Source organism: Populus alba, chromosome 1 (genome assembly GCF_005239225.2).
Source record: "Populus alba chromosome 1, ASM523922v2, whole genome shotgun sequence".
In the NCBI taxonomy this organism is placed as follows: domain Eukaryota; kingdom Viridiplantae; phylum Streptophyta; class Magnoliopsida; order Malpighiales; family Salicaceae; genus Populus; species Populus alba.
This window is the reverse complement of record NC_133284.1, coordinates 13,605,461-13,624,494: the sequence shown is the minus strand read 5'-3', so window position 1 is coordinate 13,624,494 and position 19,034 is coordinate 13,605,461. Positions and strand designations below refer to the sequence as shown.

The window sequence follows — 19,034 nt, the reverse complement described above, 5'->3', positions numbered from 1 at the left end:
ATGGCTTTTCAGGTAAGCTTTTAATTGATAATTTAAAGAGTTTGTATGGGCATCATACTGATGAGAATTTAGATGGGTATCCACACTGATAAATATTAAAATGAAGAATTTGGAATTGTGACAATAAATTAGGTGTATCTTGTGCCTTATGTCACATCTAACATAAGATTTGCCAGCATAAAAACAATCAGTGCTTGCTAATTTGGGTTGACCACCATTTCTTTCTTTTATTGTTTCTTTTTTCCCTCACTTTTCTTTGCGGGTTTGATTGGGTTAGGGTAGTTAAGCCTAGTTAGGTCATTTTTCTCTTTCTTTCCTTTTCTCATTTCTTCTTCTATACTTGATTGGGCCTTTCTAGGACTCAAATGAGTTGCTTTTAGTTACTAAATTGGGGATTGAGTTAGAAATCAAGGACTAAATCATAAAAAAAATATAAATCATGCTCGACACTTGTAATGGATGCATTAGCATGTGATCATGCTTGTTGTCTTTAAGCTACTTATGAACCTTCTCCCATTGTTTAATTGGTGTTTTTTTTTGTACGACATCAGCTTCATCTCAATGTGAGCAATCTTCTACGCCATCAAGTCGGTTGAAAGTCATTGGTGTAGCTTTGAACAAACTATTTTTTCTTTTTTTTTTCCCCTCTCGTTTTCTATGTTTGCTTTCCTTCATTTTTCATTTCTTGCCCAATCAGATCATTTCGCCCAACCAGCTATTAGTTGGTTTTTTTTGTCCAATTGAGTCATTTGGCCCAACCAACTACCCAATTATTATTTTTTGCTTTTTATCCTCCTCTCTTCCTTCGTTCTTTCTTTTCTTCAGACATGGTTGGCCCTTCTCCCTTTCATTTTCAACCCTCCTCTCCTTTTCTTTTCTCTTCTCCTCTCTTTTTTTCTTTTGTAGGGCCGGGTGGGCTTTTCTTTCCTTTGCCTCCCTTTTTCTTCTCTCCTTATTAAGTAAATTTTTTAGCCTTTAATTTTTTTTCTTTCTTTTTTCAAGTCATGCAGATTTGCAAAACTATAAAAGGTTTTTACGGTGATTGGTGCTTTTCAGCAGTGAATTAGTAATTTTTTTTTTTTGATGATTTTGTACCAAAACTTGATGCAGCATGCTATCTTTTAAGCATATAAACTAAGCAGTTAATTTTGTAAGAAAACAAATTACTATTACAAAATTTCAATTTATCTGGGCATCTTATAAGAATTTAGCACAGATACTATTCCCAGCTCTTCTTCGAGCACCCACTTTATTTTCTTTAAAGCTCAAAAGATGCCAACGCAAGGTAGCAATACCTTGTCGTGCGTGAAAACAAACGAAGGGGGAGAAATGTTGTTAGTCTGTTGCAACACTGCTTTGATGCGGAGCACTTTCTTCGTTATTTTCGCACACTTAATTTTATTGTATTACTTTTTTATTGTTATTTTTTTTAATTTATAAGGATTTTAGTAGAGAAATACACAATTTTATTTTTAAATTTAACTCTTGGATAGGTTAAGATTTGACCTCATCATTTATTCATTCTATTAATTCTTTTTTCTATGTAGATTGAGACTCTTAATAATTTAAATAGGAGAATTTTTTTATATTTAAAAGCAGCTACCTGGATGTCGCGCCATCTGGAAAGCAAGGAAAAAAAAAAGCGGGCAAGTTGAGAAATAAATTAAAAAATAAAATGAAAGGTTTGTCTCTAAAAACTGACAGTTTGTCAAAGCTTTCAAAGACTGTTAACCACGGCTGTCAGAGAGATAGACATCGCCGGTCAAACACTTAAAATCCACGAACTCGGAGACGTGTGTGACTCTTTAACGGGTCGTGCATTCACCGGGTCATGGATTTGGGACTCAGCCTTGCTACTCTCTCGGTGGCTCGCGACTTCTCAGTTTGATTTGCGAGACAAGTCCGTCATCGAGCTCGGCGCGGGAGCCGGACTGCCAGGCTTGACAGCGGCACTACTTGGCGCCAGTCGAGTAGTGCTAACGGACATCGCGCCGCTGCTCCCTGGCTTAGTAAAGAACGTTGAAGCGAACGAGTTGGAACACCGAGTCGAGGTGAGGGAACTCGTTTGGGGATCGGAGGAGTCGCTGAGTCGAATAGGAGAGTTGAGGCGATTCGACGTCGTGCTGCTGAGTGATGTGTTTTTTGACCTGGAGGAGGTGGCGGCGCTTGGGCGGACGTTGAAGAAGGTGTCTGGGAACAAGACCAGGGTTTTGGCGGCGAGCGAGGTGAGGTATTGGACAGGTGAGTGCTTGAATGAGTTGGTGAGTCAGGGTTTCAAAGTTGTAGAGGTGCCGATTGAAGAGGATGGTGGTGACGGTGGAAGGGATATCTTTGCAGTGTACAACATAATCCCGCCGGATGAAGAGGATTGCCAAAAGAACATGTCGGGCTCGTAAAAAGGTTATGGTTATTATGTGTTTTTGAATCAAAACCGGTCAGTTAAAAATGCTCATGCTTATGTTTTGCAATCCAAATAAATCTAAAATATAAAGCAAATTTCACCTTCCATATATATGTGTGTGTGTGTGTGTGTGTGTGTGTGTTTCATGTATATATGATCGCAACATCCTGTTTTTGCATTGTAAGCGTTCCAAGGTTATACTTACTTGAAGATGGCTTTTTTTACTTTTATGGCTTCTTGTTAGCCCTTCTAATTATCTTTTCTAATACATTTTGAATGTCTTATTTGTTGTATGCTAGTATTTAAGAAACAAATATTTACGTTTTACAGCTTATTTTATTTTTGACTGTCACAAAGCTCACATCAAATATCCATCAAAACATCCTCTCGGATGTATGAACTATGGTTGGTTGCCAATGTATTTAGGGTAGTTTGCCATTTAACACACTCCAGTGAAAATATTGGGAAAATAATTAAAAAAGTATTTGAAAAGTAATATTGTTTCAATACAGTTACAATTATAAATATTGATTTTGTAATAGTGATTGTTTATTCAAGAAATCAAAAATTAAAATTAATTAACATATATGTACATAAGTCAATATAAAACTTTATAAAGATTTGATGTTCAAAATATGATATTCAAGATCTAACGGTTGAGAAATAAAAAGGAAAATAAACTGACATGATATGAGAGAAATTAAAGAAGAAAAAAGAGGGGAAAAAAGATTGATCATAGAAAATATACCGAGGCTTTCTTGTTTACAAATCCAATTTTGTTAGAAAAATTTTGATGAAATAATTCTAATCACATCATAAAAAAACTACTAAATAAAATCTTAATTAGGTAATAGTTTTGTTTTGGGTTGACTAAACCCTAAAATATCTTAATCTTAAGGTAAGTTTAGAAATATTTTTATCTGGAGTAATTTTTCAAAAATCTCTTAGTTGAAATTGTTTAGGAAGTGATTTATTGAATAATCTTTTCATAAGATAAGCATTAATTATTATTAATCTATACAAAATTATGGCAATTCACAAATATAAGGACATCTCTAATGGAAAAAGCAAATGAAAAGCCAATAATAATAATAATAATTAAAAAAAAAACTGATTACCTTGATTTTGCAGCTCCAAAGAAATAGTGAATTGAAGAGCCCAAATGGTACATATATATATATATATATATATAGAAAACTAATCATTTAAATTCATAAAAACCTTGTTTTAATACTTACAAATTAATGCTATCAGTTTGTATATCTTTTTTATTTTTTATACTTTCCTTTTTTTTTTTTTATCTAAAATAAGGGTGATGCTATTTCCACTTCATAGTTTATTAATCCCACTCTTTAATAGATAAATCAAAATACTTCTTAATCACCAAATTTACTTTCTTTGCAAAAGTTTTTGGTCATGCTATAATTCTTTTTTTATTAAATATTTTTTTGCTCTTCCAAACATTATCTACCAATAATATATTATTTCAATTTTATATATTTCTTTTCTATCTGAATTGATTTTGAAGTCTAATGATTCATAAATATTTTTTTGATAAAATCTGATATATATCAAACTTAGATATTTAATAGTTATACTAAAGATGAGAGAGGGTAGTTTAGTAGTATATTAATAAATATGGATCGAAATAAACTATTTATCTGGCTAGAATTTAGTTTTAAGCTTTGTTCCTGCTGTGGTAACTTTCTTTTATTAAATAGAAGAGGCTACAGGCTCATAATCCTCTACAAAAACGTCACTTGGGGTAAAAAGCATGGAGACGACAATTTGTCAGAGCACAATGGTTTCCACAGCTTCCCTCTCGATGAACCTTGAAACCAGGTCCATTAGTGAAGTATTTAGCAAATTGTTTGCAACTGGATTGGCTATTTTTCTGGTTTTATCATTGCAGAAAACACCATTGTTTTCCCATTCATACGGTGAAAACTAACATGACCACCAATAAAAGCAAATTACAAGCAGAAACCATCGCCTCTATTCATTAGATATTTTACTCATAGTCTCCAAAGAGTACAGATCTGTGACCTTGCAGAAACCCTATGGGACCAAGAACTTAAAGCAAAACCCATTTGATGAAAAAACCAATCCCACACTTGAAACATACCAAGCTAAGTGCAAGAAATCACTGGCTGGCTGCACAGTATGAATTCCTAGGATATCATCGTCTAACCATCTAGCTGCTGATTATAAGAGTATAATTACATGTCAGGAAGAGCTGAAAGGGTCAGGCAACTTTCCCCATCGCTGTGAAAAAATCTTCAGTGGTAACTGCTTTCGTATAATTAATAGGGGTCTCCCCTGTAGGTCAAGTATTATATATACCCCTCATCGAGACGTCCACACCCTTCCAGCAAAGCATGCCATGTAATGCTCCTTCGGAACAACTTCACCTTCTCAAAACACTCTACTTTAAGCAGGCAATTGGGTTTATCCTTTACTTTCTCAGCCTCGGATGTGCAGCCCACATCTGCTCACACACCCCATAGCAGAGCTATGGCCCCCTATCTTTTATTCTTATCATCCAAGGTATTCTTTGGCTAATGAAGTATACCAAAACTGACCTCAAGAGGACGACAAACTCTTCTGCACTCTTGGCAGAGATATATTAGGGCACACGTGACGGCACAAACCAAGTTGCTGAATTCAAAGATCATAACCCATCATAGCCACACACACAAAAAAACGTTACCATGCACTCTCAACCGTTGTAATGGATTTTCTGGTTTTGGGTGCCCTGACCCTGCTGAGACTGCTGCTGTGGAGCCTGTAAGTTCACCGGCTGAGTGTTGTAGTGAGCAAAGGGCTGAGAGTAAAGAGAATTCATCAAGCCCTGCATATAATTTGACCAAACTATGTTTTATATACTGGGAAGAACCACTAACCGACTTCCAAACAAAAACTGCAAAATTATGCAACAAAAAAAGAAGAGGCAAAATTAAGAGTGCTGCAAGCATTTGATAAACATGCAAAAACATATACATGATGCCAAATTTTTCTACATGCAGTTTTGGTTGTTTTGCCTCTTGCACTTCTTTATCTCTAGAGCTTTGGGTATCAGAAAAAACCTGAGATTGAAGTTGGTTCGGATTGGTTATGCCAAAGTGGCTCTGCGATGCATCATCTTGTGAGGGATCATTAAAGCCAACCTGAGTGAATAGCCCTTGTGATCCATGAGCCATGTAATCCTGCAAACAGAAGTTCATCAGGGCTCAGATAAACAGCAGTCTATCCGTGATTAAGAAAAAATACATGGTGTTTTCAAAAGGCAAACCTGAGACATGAAATCATTTCCAGAACCAAAACGAGAAAATCCAGCTTGAGAATTCTGATTCAAGAAGTTGCCTGGAAACCCACCTTGGGCTCCTTGTGTAACATAATCCACAGCATATCCACTTTGAGATGCCTGCAGAGCATTTTGCATTACAAAAAAATCCTAAGACAGAAGTGCATTCTCTACTACCACTGCAAAAGGAAAGACCATATTTGGTTGAAGCAAGACTTCAAACACAGAAGTTAAATAACAAATTACTCTTCTCATTTTGCCTCATTTGCTGCCAAGCAATGCCTACCACTATATACTCAAGAAATTTTGCCAACCCCTGATTATCATGTATAAATTGAAAGAAAACCTAGACCAGAGTATGAAAAGCATTCGGAAATACAAAAAAATGAATATTCCACCAAAGAAAAAATCTAACCTCACACTCTTCGTCCATTTGCACCATATATGGAAAAAAGAAAAAAAAAATACTATTGGACATATAACATGATCTCTACTCTAGCAGGGCTTATATACCTGAGTGGAGAAATCAGCAACATTGTAAGGAACATGCGATCCCTGGCTTTTGAAGTCATCACCCAAGAACTCCTGATTGATAGCCCTCAGAAAAGAAATTAGAGGGGGGAAAAAAGGAGAGGCAAACCAAGTCAATAAAACATAATTTTTAAGGATGACGAGCCGGGAAAATACCTGGGACATACCCCCCATGGAAAATCCATCACGAAATGTTTGGCTCGATCCCTGAACTGGAATCTATTTATGCAACAAACATGTTCAGGACACAAGAATACTATGATAGCAATAAAATCATATAGATGAATCAAATTGTTAAGAAAAAATTGCTTACATTATTAATGTATCCAGGCTGAGATAATGCACTACCCACAGATGGCTGGCTATTTGGATTATCCAGGGAAGAAAAATTGAAAGATCCAATATTCCCAATGCCTTGCTGAGTGCCTTGCTGGTGAGGGAGATGACTTCCAATAGGTGCACCAGCATTGCCACGCCCAGCACCAAAACCTCGACTTCCTGGCTGAGGGACTTGAGGAACAGCTCCAATTGGCCCATGCACAGCTCCACGAGTTGGAATAGCATATGGTTGAGAAGGTGGATCACCATGAAATGGTGGAATGGGGACCCGAGGCATTGGAAACCCAGCAGGATGAGCACCAGGCTTGTGGGTACCATTGGGTGGGGCGGGTGGCATATAAGATCCTATATTTGGGACAACACAATCTGACAAGTCAACATAAGGACAGCAGAGTAGCTAAGCAGAGGAACTTGATTGAATAATGAGTGTGCTTCAGTCCTGTTCTACTTTTGAGTATGCATATCCTTAGGGATTCGTTGAACTTAAATGCCATCGCTGTGTAAAAATTCTAGGATTTCTAACTAGACAGGTGAAATGTAGCATACCCCTGGCACGGGAGTTTCTTCTATCAGCATTTGGGCTAGATGAGGCAACAGACCCAAAATTATCATTAGGGACAATTCCAGGTCCACCACCAAAGAAAAGCCTCCTATCGTTATAAATCTGTATGAAAACATAGCCAGCCACAATCAGTTCATATTTATTCCTGACAAGTACTTCATGATACAATGGAAAGACTCAAAAAACAACACAAAAATGGAAACTTGGACAAATTTATCCTTAGTCAATGATGCTGCCCTTTCCTAGAAAGTTGAACCCCGTACCTTTTTGGGCTTTTGAAATTGAACCATGCTCTGCTTCAAGTTATTCAAAGGTCCTTCAACCAAGCACTCATGTTCCTGGTGAAACAATTGTAGCAACCAGAAAGAGTAAAAACGTTTCAGTAATAAACCAAATTGTTATTAGCAAGCGACAAAGGATATGTAAAACTGAAATTCATCTTTCGATCTCCGCACCATACCATCGCTAACATTAGCAAAAAGTTGTGCAAATGAGAGTTTCAAAAAAAGCATAACACAACAGGTAGAGAAGACATACCTTGTAGTGAGTTAATAAGCTATTCCACAAAGGCTGCTTACTTAGAACTTTAGGGTTTCCCAAGATGACAATACCATATCGAGCACGGGTTAGAGCTACATTCAATCTCCGAGGATCATTAAGAAATCCAATGCCCTAGAGAAAGGGACAGCGGTCAAGCACGTGATCATAAAAGAAAACCTTTTTATCTACCACAAGAGACACCTTTGATGGTGAACAAAATCAGAATGGGCTGGAAATTAAGTCTAAAAACTACACCAGTATCTGTCCGCATTTGATACAGTTGAAATGGGGGAAAGAAAAAATATATAGTACAATAACCTGACACTTCCCTACACAAAAGGATATTTCACATATGTTATCAAGCAAGTTCTGACGACCACTCAAAGATATATGGTACCAAACCCATCAAACAAGTGCTTCCACGTGAGCATCTTGTTAGAACTAGGACCCTACCTTCTAGCATACATGTGATGGGGAAGAGGAAGAAGGCAACTTCGTGATGAGCACCACATAATGAAAAGGTTAAATGCTGAATGATAGGATCACACCAAAATTCTCCCTTCTACGACCACAATTTGATATAGTCCTACGACTGGACAAACCCAAATTCTCTTCTAATACCACAATTTGATAGTGTCATGTGACCAGACAATGCCTTTTTTTATTCATGTGATTACCAACAATGGATTTGACAATGGTCTCCATTACATGTCCACATGCATAAATGAGGATTGAAGCCATGATAAGATGATACAGCATGCACAAAAGAGTGCAATAAATAAATGAGCACACAACCCAAAAGGCTTGAAAAAATAGAAAACAAGATCAAGATTCAAAGCTCGGGCTCTGAGTTGAACAGCTACATTCAGCTTACCCCTTAAAATTAACCACATAAGTTTTGTGATCTATAGAATTTGGAAGGGTATAGAGAACCAACCTGATGTTCGTTGCTCCTAACACAAGACAGAATAATGTAGTCCTTTTCCCTTCCTTGAAATGAATCAACACTTGCAACCTGCAAAAAAATGCTAAATCATGTAGCAATTGCAAGTAAATATTGAACAGCATCTAGACCCATAAAAAAGAAGCTATGAATTACCTCAATTTCCTTGTATAGTTGCTGTCTGAGGGCACCGTTTCTTGACATATAATTCACAATATATGCTCTCTGTCCTTCGTAAGGTGTTATAACTCCAATCTGTAAAATGTTGTACAAATTCAAAATATTGTATCGCAAAAAAGAAATGCACCTATGAAAACAAGAAGAGAAGATACACATGCCTGGCTAGGGACTACACCGCTCCTCAAAAACGTAGTTACAATTTTTTCAACATTTGCAGCCTCGGTACGATTTAGATAGGATGTCCCACTGGCACTTATCTCTTCTTGTCCCATCTAAAGAACAGCTATTGAGTTACAAAACATAGCCTTGAAAAAATATAACAGGATATAGACAAAAGGAGACCAGGGATTTGTAGTGCATTAAAAGCACTTGCTGGAAAATTCTTTTAAGTTAGCATATTAAAATAAATATATTGTCATAATTTCTTTCTGATACTATTCAGGTGGGAATATCACACAATTCCTATAGACTGTATCAGCCCAAAAAAATGCACTAGCTAAGTAATTATCCTTTTTGTTTAAAGTAATTGTAATATAATATAACCAATATGCAAATATCATACCTGTACATAAAAGAACATTGGACGATTTGGCACAGGCCAAGGGAAATCAATGCCTGATGACTGTCTCTCATTGACAGTCACACCATTTTGCAGAGTGCCTTCATAAAAGCTGTTGGATGGAAATTCAGAAAGAGATGGGTGCATGCGATATTGAACCTGAAGTATGAAAGAAGAAAACATAAGTACCAGCTTAGCAGCATCCTATGAAAGAAATTACATCAGCCTTGATACAAAGAAAGATGAAATTTAGTGCAAAGTAACTAAATTATAATTGATAACAAGCAGTTCCTAACAACCATTTCATTCCAAGCAGGATAAATGTGCTAACCATAAATACATGAGCAGACCACACACAGAGAGATAACTGAAATAACATTACCTGCAATCTAATTGGTTTCACACCAAGTAAAACAAGGCGCTCAAAGAGAGACTGGGCTAACCCAGCACGAGCAGCTTTCTTGCACATAATGACAGGTCCAAGCTGGCAATGGTCACCAACAAAAACGACCTAGCAGATAACTACTCATCAGAAACTGAAGCACATGATAGTAAAATGGGCATGTCAAAATATTCTTGAATACCTGCTTCGCCCCAAGTACCAAAGGGATGAGACACTCTGGTTCAGTCGCCTGAGTTGACTCATCAATAAGTACCTAAAATAAGGTAAAGAGTGTAAGCTTCCAATAGTTCAGCAACAAAAGATTGAGGGCAAAAACAAACGATAAGAAGACAAAACAGAAGAAAAATAAGATGCATTTCTACCTGGCGAAACCTAAAATTTGCCAACCGAGGATCTCCAGCACCAACACAAGTGCAACAGATGACATCAGCACTTTGAGAAATTTCCCTTTCTGTTGCTCGTTTCAGAGCTTTGTATTTTTTCTCATCACTACTGGACAGCTCTCCTATTGATATAGGAACAGACAAGAGGGTAAAGAAAGAAAGAATGAGAACAGTATTAGGATAAACTCTGAAGTCCACTGTAAAACTGTATATCAAGACTGGTACATCCAACCAGAACAAAACAAAATCTACAGCACCAGGTACAAAAGAAATTATGTTGTCAGGGAAGAGTTATTTGTACAATTTCCAGTAGCACCAGCCTCAAATCCAGAAGCCAAATATAGTTTCTCCTACGACTAGCAAGAATACAATAAACTTCTAAAGATTGAGTGACAAATCAACAAGGTCCCAAATCATATAATCCCACATGCTTTGAATGCATATGAAAGTGTAGGGTGTGCAACTCTATGCAGAAGTTGAGGTAATCAAATTCACAAATGAGCATCTCATTTGCGGCTTGTAATTAATAACGAAGAATTCCATTTTAAATAATTAAGAGGAAGGTCACACCTTGTTCATCTTTCAACTGTTGCAACTTGTGAAGTTCACTTTTCTCTGAAGTGTCTAGATGTCTAACCTGTACCAGTCACTAGTAATTAGAATCTATAACAGGAAAGCTAAAATTGAGAAGTGCACACATGAAAAGAAAAGGAAAATGAAAGGCAGGACTCTACTAATTGACAAACCTGATAGTGAAGGGTGAGATGCTCAACAGGAGAACTAACAGCTTCCCTTGATTTTGCACATAGCCTAACAACCTTAGTTGAGGAAATACAATCCATGAAAAACAAAATTAAGTCAAAATACATTTACCTGTTAGTTTAAATGACCAGCATTACAAAAGATTTAATTTGAGCACCCAGATAGTATAGCATACTATCAGCAAATAAGTGTTTTATGTTACTCCATAGAAATATGAAAAAATCAGCAAATAATTCCTAGGACTAGTTTTCTTCTTCAAAATATTAATTTGATCCTTCATAAACAAAAGATCATCAGGGAACAAAAAAAGATAATAATAAAAAAAATCAAAATACCAGCAAATATTTTTAGGGACCAGTTTTCCTTTTCAAAAATTTAATTTGAGCCTTCAACAACCATCAGGGAACAAAAGAAAATTCAAGGACAATGCTAGCCATGGACTTATCCACGCTAACAGAGATGAAGAAACAGGCCCAATGGTATAAAAACCTCACTGCCTTTCTAAGATCATAAAATGTAGCCTCAAAAAGAAATATTTCCAAATGTGTAAGTCAGAGAACCACATATCAGACAGCAAGTTGTTGAGATGAAAATGGTATTAAGAGGTTTGAAGAAGGACGTGGGCAAGGCCCCTGGTCTCAATGCATCACTATAACTTTTTCTAGTCCTGCAGGGATAAGACTAAAGATGATCTCATCAGTGAAGGAAACATGGATTCTGCATTCTTGATGTTGATTCCTAAAAAATAGCTCTATCGAAGTTAGGGACTTCACACCTTTCAACCTAAGCACCAGATTGCGGATATTTTCACCTAGCAACCAGGTTTAGTCCAACAGGACATATGCAAAGTATTAAAATACTATTTCTTAATGTGCAACTATTTGGAGGGGCAGATGTTATTGAATAGAGTGCAGATTTGCTGACCCAATTATTAAATTTTGGGAGGGCACAGAAAGCAAAATCTTTTTGAAGGTGCTATGTTGCTCTCCATTGGATTTTACCATTAAAGGTCACTTCTTCTCAAAGCAGCCAAGGTGGGGTAGGATAATTTTCCTTACCATCTCTCGCTTGTTGCTACTGGTATCTAGAAGAGTGTCTTTGACTAGTAGTTGCCAAGATTGGAAAGCCTTTCTAGTTTGATCTCAATATCTGTACTTTCGGAGGGCGGTTTATTCTCTTTCTTGAGAATCTTCTTTTGTCCATATTAACAAAACATTTTTATTACAAATACAACTCCAAAATTTCAAACTTAAGCTCAACAAATGTGAGCGTAAATGACACGAATCAATTTATACATGACAACAGAATGGCAGGAAAAAAATGATACAAAATTAGTAATTAGGCAGGGCTTTGTGATCTCACCTTTAAGCCGGTGGCACTTATCTTCTCAGCTAGCTGATCCACAGCTACATTACTTGGGGCACACACCAAAACCTAAAGGAGTCGAAGTAGCTTAAGACATGCATGCAGTCAAGTATCTGAATGAGCTGATAGTGAGCATTTTAAAGAACTTGCCTGTCCTTGTCCCTGTTTAGCCATATGATATACAATGGCGGCAGAAGTGACAGTTTTTCCTGTTCCAGGTGGACCTTGAATCAAACTTATAGGCTTCTGGAGGACATTCTTCACAGCAAGAACCTATTAAGTGGAGAAAAATTAGGATGACTTACAGCAACACACAGTTAAATAAGGAATTCCATTAAAATGGTTAAAAAAATCACAAGTTAATAGGAGTGAAGACAACAATTTGCATTCCGATATGGAAGCACAAATATTCCGAAAAATCTCAGCTATGTTAAGATCAAAACATTGCAACAAGGAATTCATCATAAGCCACATAATTATCCCACATGAAAGCATCAGGGAAGTTATTGATTAGTTCACAACAAATCAATCCATGAAAGAACATGGACAAGCATCAGACCATTGAATATGATGCAGTTCATGGCAATGACCCTTTTTTGTTCTGGTTACAAATAAAGACATCTTCAGTGCAAGAATAATTGGTGGATCCACATAATTATCCCACATGAAAGCATCAGGGAAGTTATTGATTAGTTCACAACAAATCAATCCATGAAAGAACATGGACAAGCATCAGACCATCGAATATGATGCAGTTCATGGCAATGACCCTTTTTTGTTCTGGTCACAAATAAAGACATCTTCAGTGCAAGAATAATTGGTGGATAGAAAGTAAAGGAAAGATCCCCCCCCCATCAAGATAACAGAAATAAGAAGCAACAAAATATCAAAACCATGTCAAAATGGCACTCAAGTGCATAAATCAATATATATCCAACAATCCATGAGATGTCCCCCAAAAGTGTTAGCTTATGTTCTCTGCATTCAAGAACCTACTGACTTGTCATTACAACATCATGAAACCAGAGATTTTCAAGTGGTGGCATCATCTCAAGAATCATTAGTCTGAACAGAAAGATCCTAGTTTGAGACAAGATGCATTAACATTCAACTAGTTTAAACTTGGAAATTCAATGGGTAGTCAAGACAGCATACTTGTGATGCATTCAGCTCTGGGAGACCAGGTGCACCAAAACGGCGAGGCAATGCACTGCGAACTGTTTGATTCTCAACCTCATGGCCCAACAAGTGATGGTATATATACCTGAAGAAGGAAACTGGCATTATAAAGACGTTCAAAAATGGCAATCCATGTTCAATACACAAGAACTCTACACTGACAGTACCAAGACAACGGGAAAACAGGGATATATACCAGCTCAGTATTAATATACAAATACACAGTGGTAGCACATTACAAGCAAATGATAACTACCCACTAATAGTAACATTAGTTTGTATAAGATGATAAGATGTTACTAGCATGCCTAATCTTAGCCTTACGTCAAATAGAGAGAAATAAAAACAAAATGAGACAAACCAAAACATGATTCACATCCAGTTCTCATTGTCTTGTGTCACAGTAAATAAAAAAAGCGCAAACAAAATTGAATCAGCCAACCTACCCACTGACACTGGTTTCATCCACTGCAAAAGTTTTCATTGCTCCCTGCATCCGGTCAAAGCTTGTACTCTTCCAAACAAAATCAACACTAAAACCATGGTTCATATCAACAGGAACTCCCTGCATACAAATAACAACACTAAGCATTAGTGTCAACATAACTTAAAGAAAATCAGAAGTGAGAAATCAAGCACGTTAGTATCAGAACTACCTGACTAGCACGAAGCTCAAGTGCAACCTCCTCTTGTGCAGTTAGCTTGATCTGAAATAATAGAGAAGTAGCTTAATACCAACATTAGAAGCATTTAGTCATGTGTTGTCTTCCTTCGAGAATGTAAATCACCTATTAATACTGGAATAAATTGAAAATAATTAAAACTTCAAGCATTGATATCAGAAGAGAGCTGCATACCACGTGCCCAACTGATTGCCATGCTGGATGAGCTGCATCTCCAGAATAGCGCAGTCGCAACTCATCACCAGGTACAAGGCGCAACTCATTGTCCTCCTATAAAATCAGCAGTTCAACTTCCTTGAAATGAGAATACAGATAGAAGCACGCAAACAACAAAATCAAGCAGCACAAGGCAGAAAAAGAAAAGACAGTAATAAACTAAACTAAGACCCATGTTTCTAAACAAGCAGGAAACTAATACACTACACTAAGCCCAACGTTTCTAAACAACTAGGAGAAATAGAAGGGAGAAGATGTCGCAATTGGCAAAAAAATGTAAAAAATGAGAGAGCAAAAGCAAAAGAGTAAGCACCTTGGGAAATACAAAATATGCAACACGCTTCTTGTTAAGGCCAATATCCCATCGAATAGTGACATTATCCTTGCTTTGAGACTCTTTCATCATCTACAGGAAAATAGCATTATAAGAAGCTGCTTAATCTTTTGAAGTGTTGGAGACGGATTTTAAGGTGAGACAATAAAACCTAAAAGAGGAGGTGCATACTTTATCATAGTCAGCTTCAAGCTTAATAAGTGGAGCAAATACATTTTGATACTGCAAAAAAAGAAATTGTCAACTCATCTGCAGAGAGCCATAATTAAATTGTTGTATTTCATGTTACATATTGAACCTAATTTAACAACTATTAAATCAGGCACCTGATATGCATCTTCATACTTCAATGCTACAGGCTGAGGTTCATCATCAACACCAGGCTTCTCAAGATCTTCAAGGGTGGCATCAGGATTTGTTTTCCAAAGTTCTTCTACTTTATTTATTTGTTGAGCACTAATTTGGCGTGCCCTCAACTGCTCCTGTTCAGATGGGATCTGCAAAATACAACATATAACGATGTTTTAGAAATAACAGAACCCTTTACTGATGAATAGGAAACTACCAACCTTCACGAGCCACTGTAGAAAACACCTATCATCAATTAGGGGGCACCACTGGCTCAGGTCCCAGTTCATGTCCTTCAGTGCATTAACATTCAAGCAAGGTTCCCTACAGAGGAGGACAACAACACTTTCTGTCTTGGCTGATATAAATCCAAGAAGAAACACATTTCGGCAACCACAGTTGTAGCACTCAAGTATTGTTTCTCCCAGAGGGCTGTCTTTATGGAGACAGACCTCTTTATGCTTTGCTCGAACCTAAAAGAAGTTCCAATAAAATAAACTCAATTGAAAAGCAATGTTAAAAATTGCCTCCATACTAAATTCAACTAAGAAGCTGACAGGAAATAGAGAATGGCAAATTTAACTGTTCAGATTCAATTTTGCAGACAGTGAAAATACATAGCATGGGGGCATGGGGTGACAAATACATTCTGAAGTACAGCACTGAAATGCTTTAGGACATTTGCAAAATTAGAATCCCCAAGTGTAATGGTCATCATGATCTAGAAACCAAAACCAAAACCAATGCCACATTACTAGCTTCCTTGAGACTTCTTCTAAAATATATTCAGTTTAAGTTTAAATCTCCAATCATGATTCAGGGTAATTAACATTCAGCTGCAGTTGTCAAATAAAATAACATTTTTGTGTCATACCATTGACCTTTCGCATATTTTTAAGTCTAAATACTAAGTGAGATTACCTAATTACTTGACCCCTTGTAAGGAAAAACCAAAGCAACCTGAAACTCTTCAATCCTAGCATCTTGCATTTCCATTCTTCACATATTTCCATATAATGGATTTTCTTTAACAGCTCAACATTTATTAAAAACTAATCAATTCAATTTCAATTAAATTCAAAAAAGAGCAAAACCCAATGCGATTCAGCACTTCCCTACATGGCCAAAATCCCCCCTCCCCCATAAAAAAAAAGTTCAAATAAATTGCCCTAATTCAAAACAAAATACCGCACAAAACTAAATGGAGCCAAATTTAAAGTTTAACTCACTCTGAGAACTCATATTTTCATTCTTAGCATCCTTTATATTCAAGAATAACATGTTCTACAAGCTACAGCCTAATCAGAAGTCACTCCAATTTCAATCCCAAGAATAAAAAATAGAACCACACGAAAATCAAACAAAAGAAACGCACAAACCACACTCACCAGATGATTAACAATATGCGAACCAGAGGTATTCCCTCTCGAATTACAAAACCATTTTCTACAGGACGGCACATTACACCTCACTACACACGCAGGATTCGAAACCCCACAGTACCTACATGCGTGCTCCGTAAAATCCCCTTTCCCAAAATCATACCCATCATCATCTCCCGTCTCTTCAAAATTCAACCCTCCCATACTCGCTACTAACCCCTCCACCACCCCCTGGGTCCCACTATTCGCTCCTCCACGCGCAGCAGATTTTGACGCAGCAGGAGACGCAGCAGGAGAATCAGAGTGGTGATCGGAATTGGAAGCGGCGGCACGGTGGTCGGATGAGGTAGGGTCTACAGAGGAGGATGTGGCGGCAAGCGAGTCGGAAGGAGTGGGCCAGTTCACCGGAGAGCGGAATTCGGGGTAGTCAAAATCGGATTCGCCTTGTGTGTTGAATTCAAGGAAGGTGTAGGCGTCTGTTGCTGTGTCTGGCTGCGACGCCGTTTCGTATAGGCTGTTGTCTTGGGCATCCATTGGGATTACCAGGGATTTTGATCCGATTAGGCTTTTTTTTGTTAGGGTTTGGAGAGCGAAATGCGAAATGGGGATGAATGGGAGAGGAGAGTATTTATTCGGGTGTTTCAGGGAGGAGGAGAAAGTGAAAAGAGGCACTACACGCGCTGGTTTAATTGGGATGAGAAGTGTGGGATCTTAGGGTAAAGGGCACTTTGAGATGGGAGATTTGGGGAATGGATGGGCATGTGAGATGAGTGAGATGGACTTTGGATACGGCAATACGTTTGCCGTAATGAGCCGGAGCGCGTGGGACTTTTACAGCAAAGGGGCTCATTACAGTGATGTTGTGGAGAAGTTAGACAGGTTTTTTTTTTTCTTCGAGAATTTTGATTTTCTTTTATTCAAATTAATTTTTTTATATTTTAAAATTATTTTAATATATTAAAATCAAGTAAAAAATTATTGTAAAAAATAATTGATATTACAATATTAACCATTACCTTAATATTATCAAGGAGTAACATATAATCGTTAATCATAGCCTTTTTAATATTATGGTAGTTGTTTCTTTTTAAAATATTTTTTTAAAAAAAATATATTAAAATAATTTTTAAATTTTTTTTCAAATTTATTAAAAGAAAAAGGGACAAAAACTGTCAAATAATAAAGTTAAAAAAGAAGAAATTAAAAAAAAAACTAATTTTATAAATTATTTCAAATAAAATAAATAATAATTAAAAAAAAATGAGACCAAATTTGAAAAATTAAAAATTAAAAAAAAATAAAATTAAAAAAACTAATTCCATAAATTATTTTAGATAAAATAAGTAGAAATCAAAAGAAAAGAGACCAAATCATAAATATAAAAAAAATAACAATCAAAAGAACAAGTACCAAAATAAATAAAAAAATTAAAATCTAAAGGATTTAATTGAAAAATAAATAAATAATTAATTAAAAATAAAATATATAACACTAAAAAACAATTAAATTTGATATAATTAGTAAAAAACATGATATTTTTTTAATTTTTTATAATTTTTAGAAAATGTATTTTATCTAAAATAAAATAAAAAATATTTTCATGAAAATTATATCAAAATTTTCTTTAACTATAAATTTTTTTTTATTGAGAAATAATTTTAATAATAAATAAATAATGAAAAGTTTGAAAAGTAATTTTAAAAAAATGAATTTTCAAGAAATAAATGAGGTCCTAGTAGTCCGTTTATAGGTTATAGCTATTTTTCTATTCATTTTCAGTTTTTTTTTACCTTTTCATTGCAATAAAAAAAACTCAAAAATATGTTTGTTAACCAACAAATAAAGAGAAATATTTTTGAAAAATTAAAGATTACAACTACTTTTTATTAAAAAATCAAAAAATAAACTATACTAATACTTTAAAATTTTAATTTATGATAGTTTAATTATAAGATAATGATTTTTTTAATTGAAAGTTAATATGAAAAAATTATACTTTTTAACTAAAAATTAGATATTTATATTAAATTTATAATAAAAATAAATTGATGACACTAAAAAAAATATGAAATATATATAAAAAAAAAAAAAAAAAAAAAAACAAGTAATGTTTTTGCATTGCTAAAAATGTCTGTATATAAAATATTAAAAAATTGCATTGTTCATTTTTTGTCATATGAAAAAACAGTGAAAACTTGTAAAAAAATGTAAAAAATTATAAAATATGTTTTTCAAACTCGGAATATTTTCAGTTTTTTGGATGAAGAAAAATTATATTTGATTAGAATATTCTAGTTTTCCTTTCTTGGCTTCAATTTTTCAAAATATTAGAGTATTACTCTATTTCCAAGCAACCCATAAAAATTTCCTGCTCTTTTAGACTCGTTAACATTTGCATCATTTACTGTTAACCTAAAAATATATTTTTTATTATTATTTCAAACAAATAAACAGTACTTGGTTGGCTCAAATGGCAATAGAAATGTGATATAATATAAGACATGGATATTAAATTTGGTATGGCATAGTGTATTAACCTGACATGTAGCTCAATTAGATAGGTTTTGAGTTTATTTTCTAAAAGTTATCCAGTTTAAGTCCCACAAATCTCAAGATTACT

General features: G+C 35.5%; 2 protein-coding genes across 5 annotated transcripts; one reads left to right on the top strand and one right to left on the bottom strand.

Moving 5' to 3' along the window:
- On the top strand, window positions 1-2,396 carry LOC118039184 (uncharacterized). The gene is made up of 2 exons (XM_035045802.1): window positions 1-12; window positions 1,884-2,396. The coding sequence occupies exons 1-2, from the start codon at window positions 1-3 to the stop codon at window positions 2,394-2,396; spliced, it is 525 nt and encodes a 174-aa protein (XP_034901693.1).
- A 1,978-nt stretch (window positions 2,397-4,374) lies between these two features.
- LOC118039041 (regulator of nonsense transcripts 1 homolog) lies at window positions 4,375-17,241 on the bottom strand. 4 transcript variants are annotated; one of them, XM_035045605.2, is made up of 30 exons: window positions 16,421-17,241; window positions 15,254-15,505; window positions 15,011-15,181; window positions 14,856-14,906; window positions 14,664-14,756; window positions 14,309-14,404; window positions 14,108-14,158; window positions 13,898-14,016; window positions 13,428-13,536; window positions 12,423-12,545; window positions 12,270-12,341; window positions 10,892-10,963; window positions 10,716-10,782; window positions 10,125-10,267; window positions 9,944-10,015; window positions 9,742-9,870; window positions 9,363-9,518; window positions 8,959-9,072; window positions 8,777-8,875; window positions 8,615-8,692; window positions 7,675-7,809; window positions 7,401-7,475; window positions 7,122-7,239; window positions 6,550-6,920; window positions 6,393-6,455; window positions 6,219-6,290; window positions 5,694-5,825; window positions 5,422-5,607; window positions 5,305-5,321; window positions 4,375-5,225 (listed from the first exon to the last, which is right to left on the bottom strand). In XM_035045605.2, the coding sequence occupies exons 1-30, from the start codon at window positions 16,946-16,948 to the stop codon at window positions 5,195-5,197; spliced, it is 3,795 nt and encodes a 1,264-aa protein (XP_034901496.1). In that variant the 5' UTR covers window positions 16,949-17,241; the 3' UTR covers window positions 4,375-5,194. The 4 variants fall into 4 exon arrangements, with proteins under 4 accessions (XP_034901496.1, XP_034901498.1, XP_034901497.1 ...); XM_035045607.2 differs by having other exon boundaries at window positions 5,488-5,607; window positions 16,421-17,240; XM_035045606.2 differs by lacking the exon at window positions 5,305-5,321 and having other exon boundaries at window positions 5,488-5,607; window positions 16,421-17,240.
- Window positions 17,242-19,034: the final 1,793 nt, after the last annotated feature.

Bases quoted from the DNA above. Each gene is read 5' to 3' on its own strand.
- LOC118039041 (XM_035045604.2), bottom strand. From the start codon at position 16,948: ATGGATGCCCAAGACAACAGCCTATACGAAACGGCGTCGCAGCCAGAC. The intron at 6,921-7,121 runs GTATGCTACATT...TCCCAAATATAG, and splicing joins AAGAAACTCCCGTGCCAGGG to GATCTTATATGCCACCCGCC. The intron at 6,291-6,392 runs GTATTTTCCCGG...GCTATCAATCAG, and splicing joins CCATGGGGGGTATGTCCCAG to GAGTTCTTGGGTGATGACTT.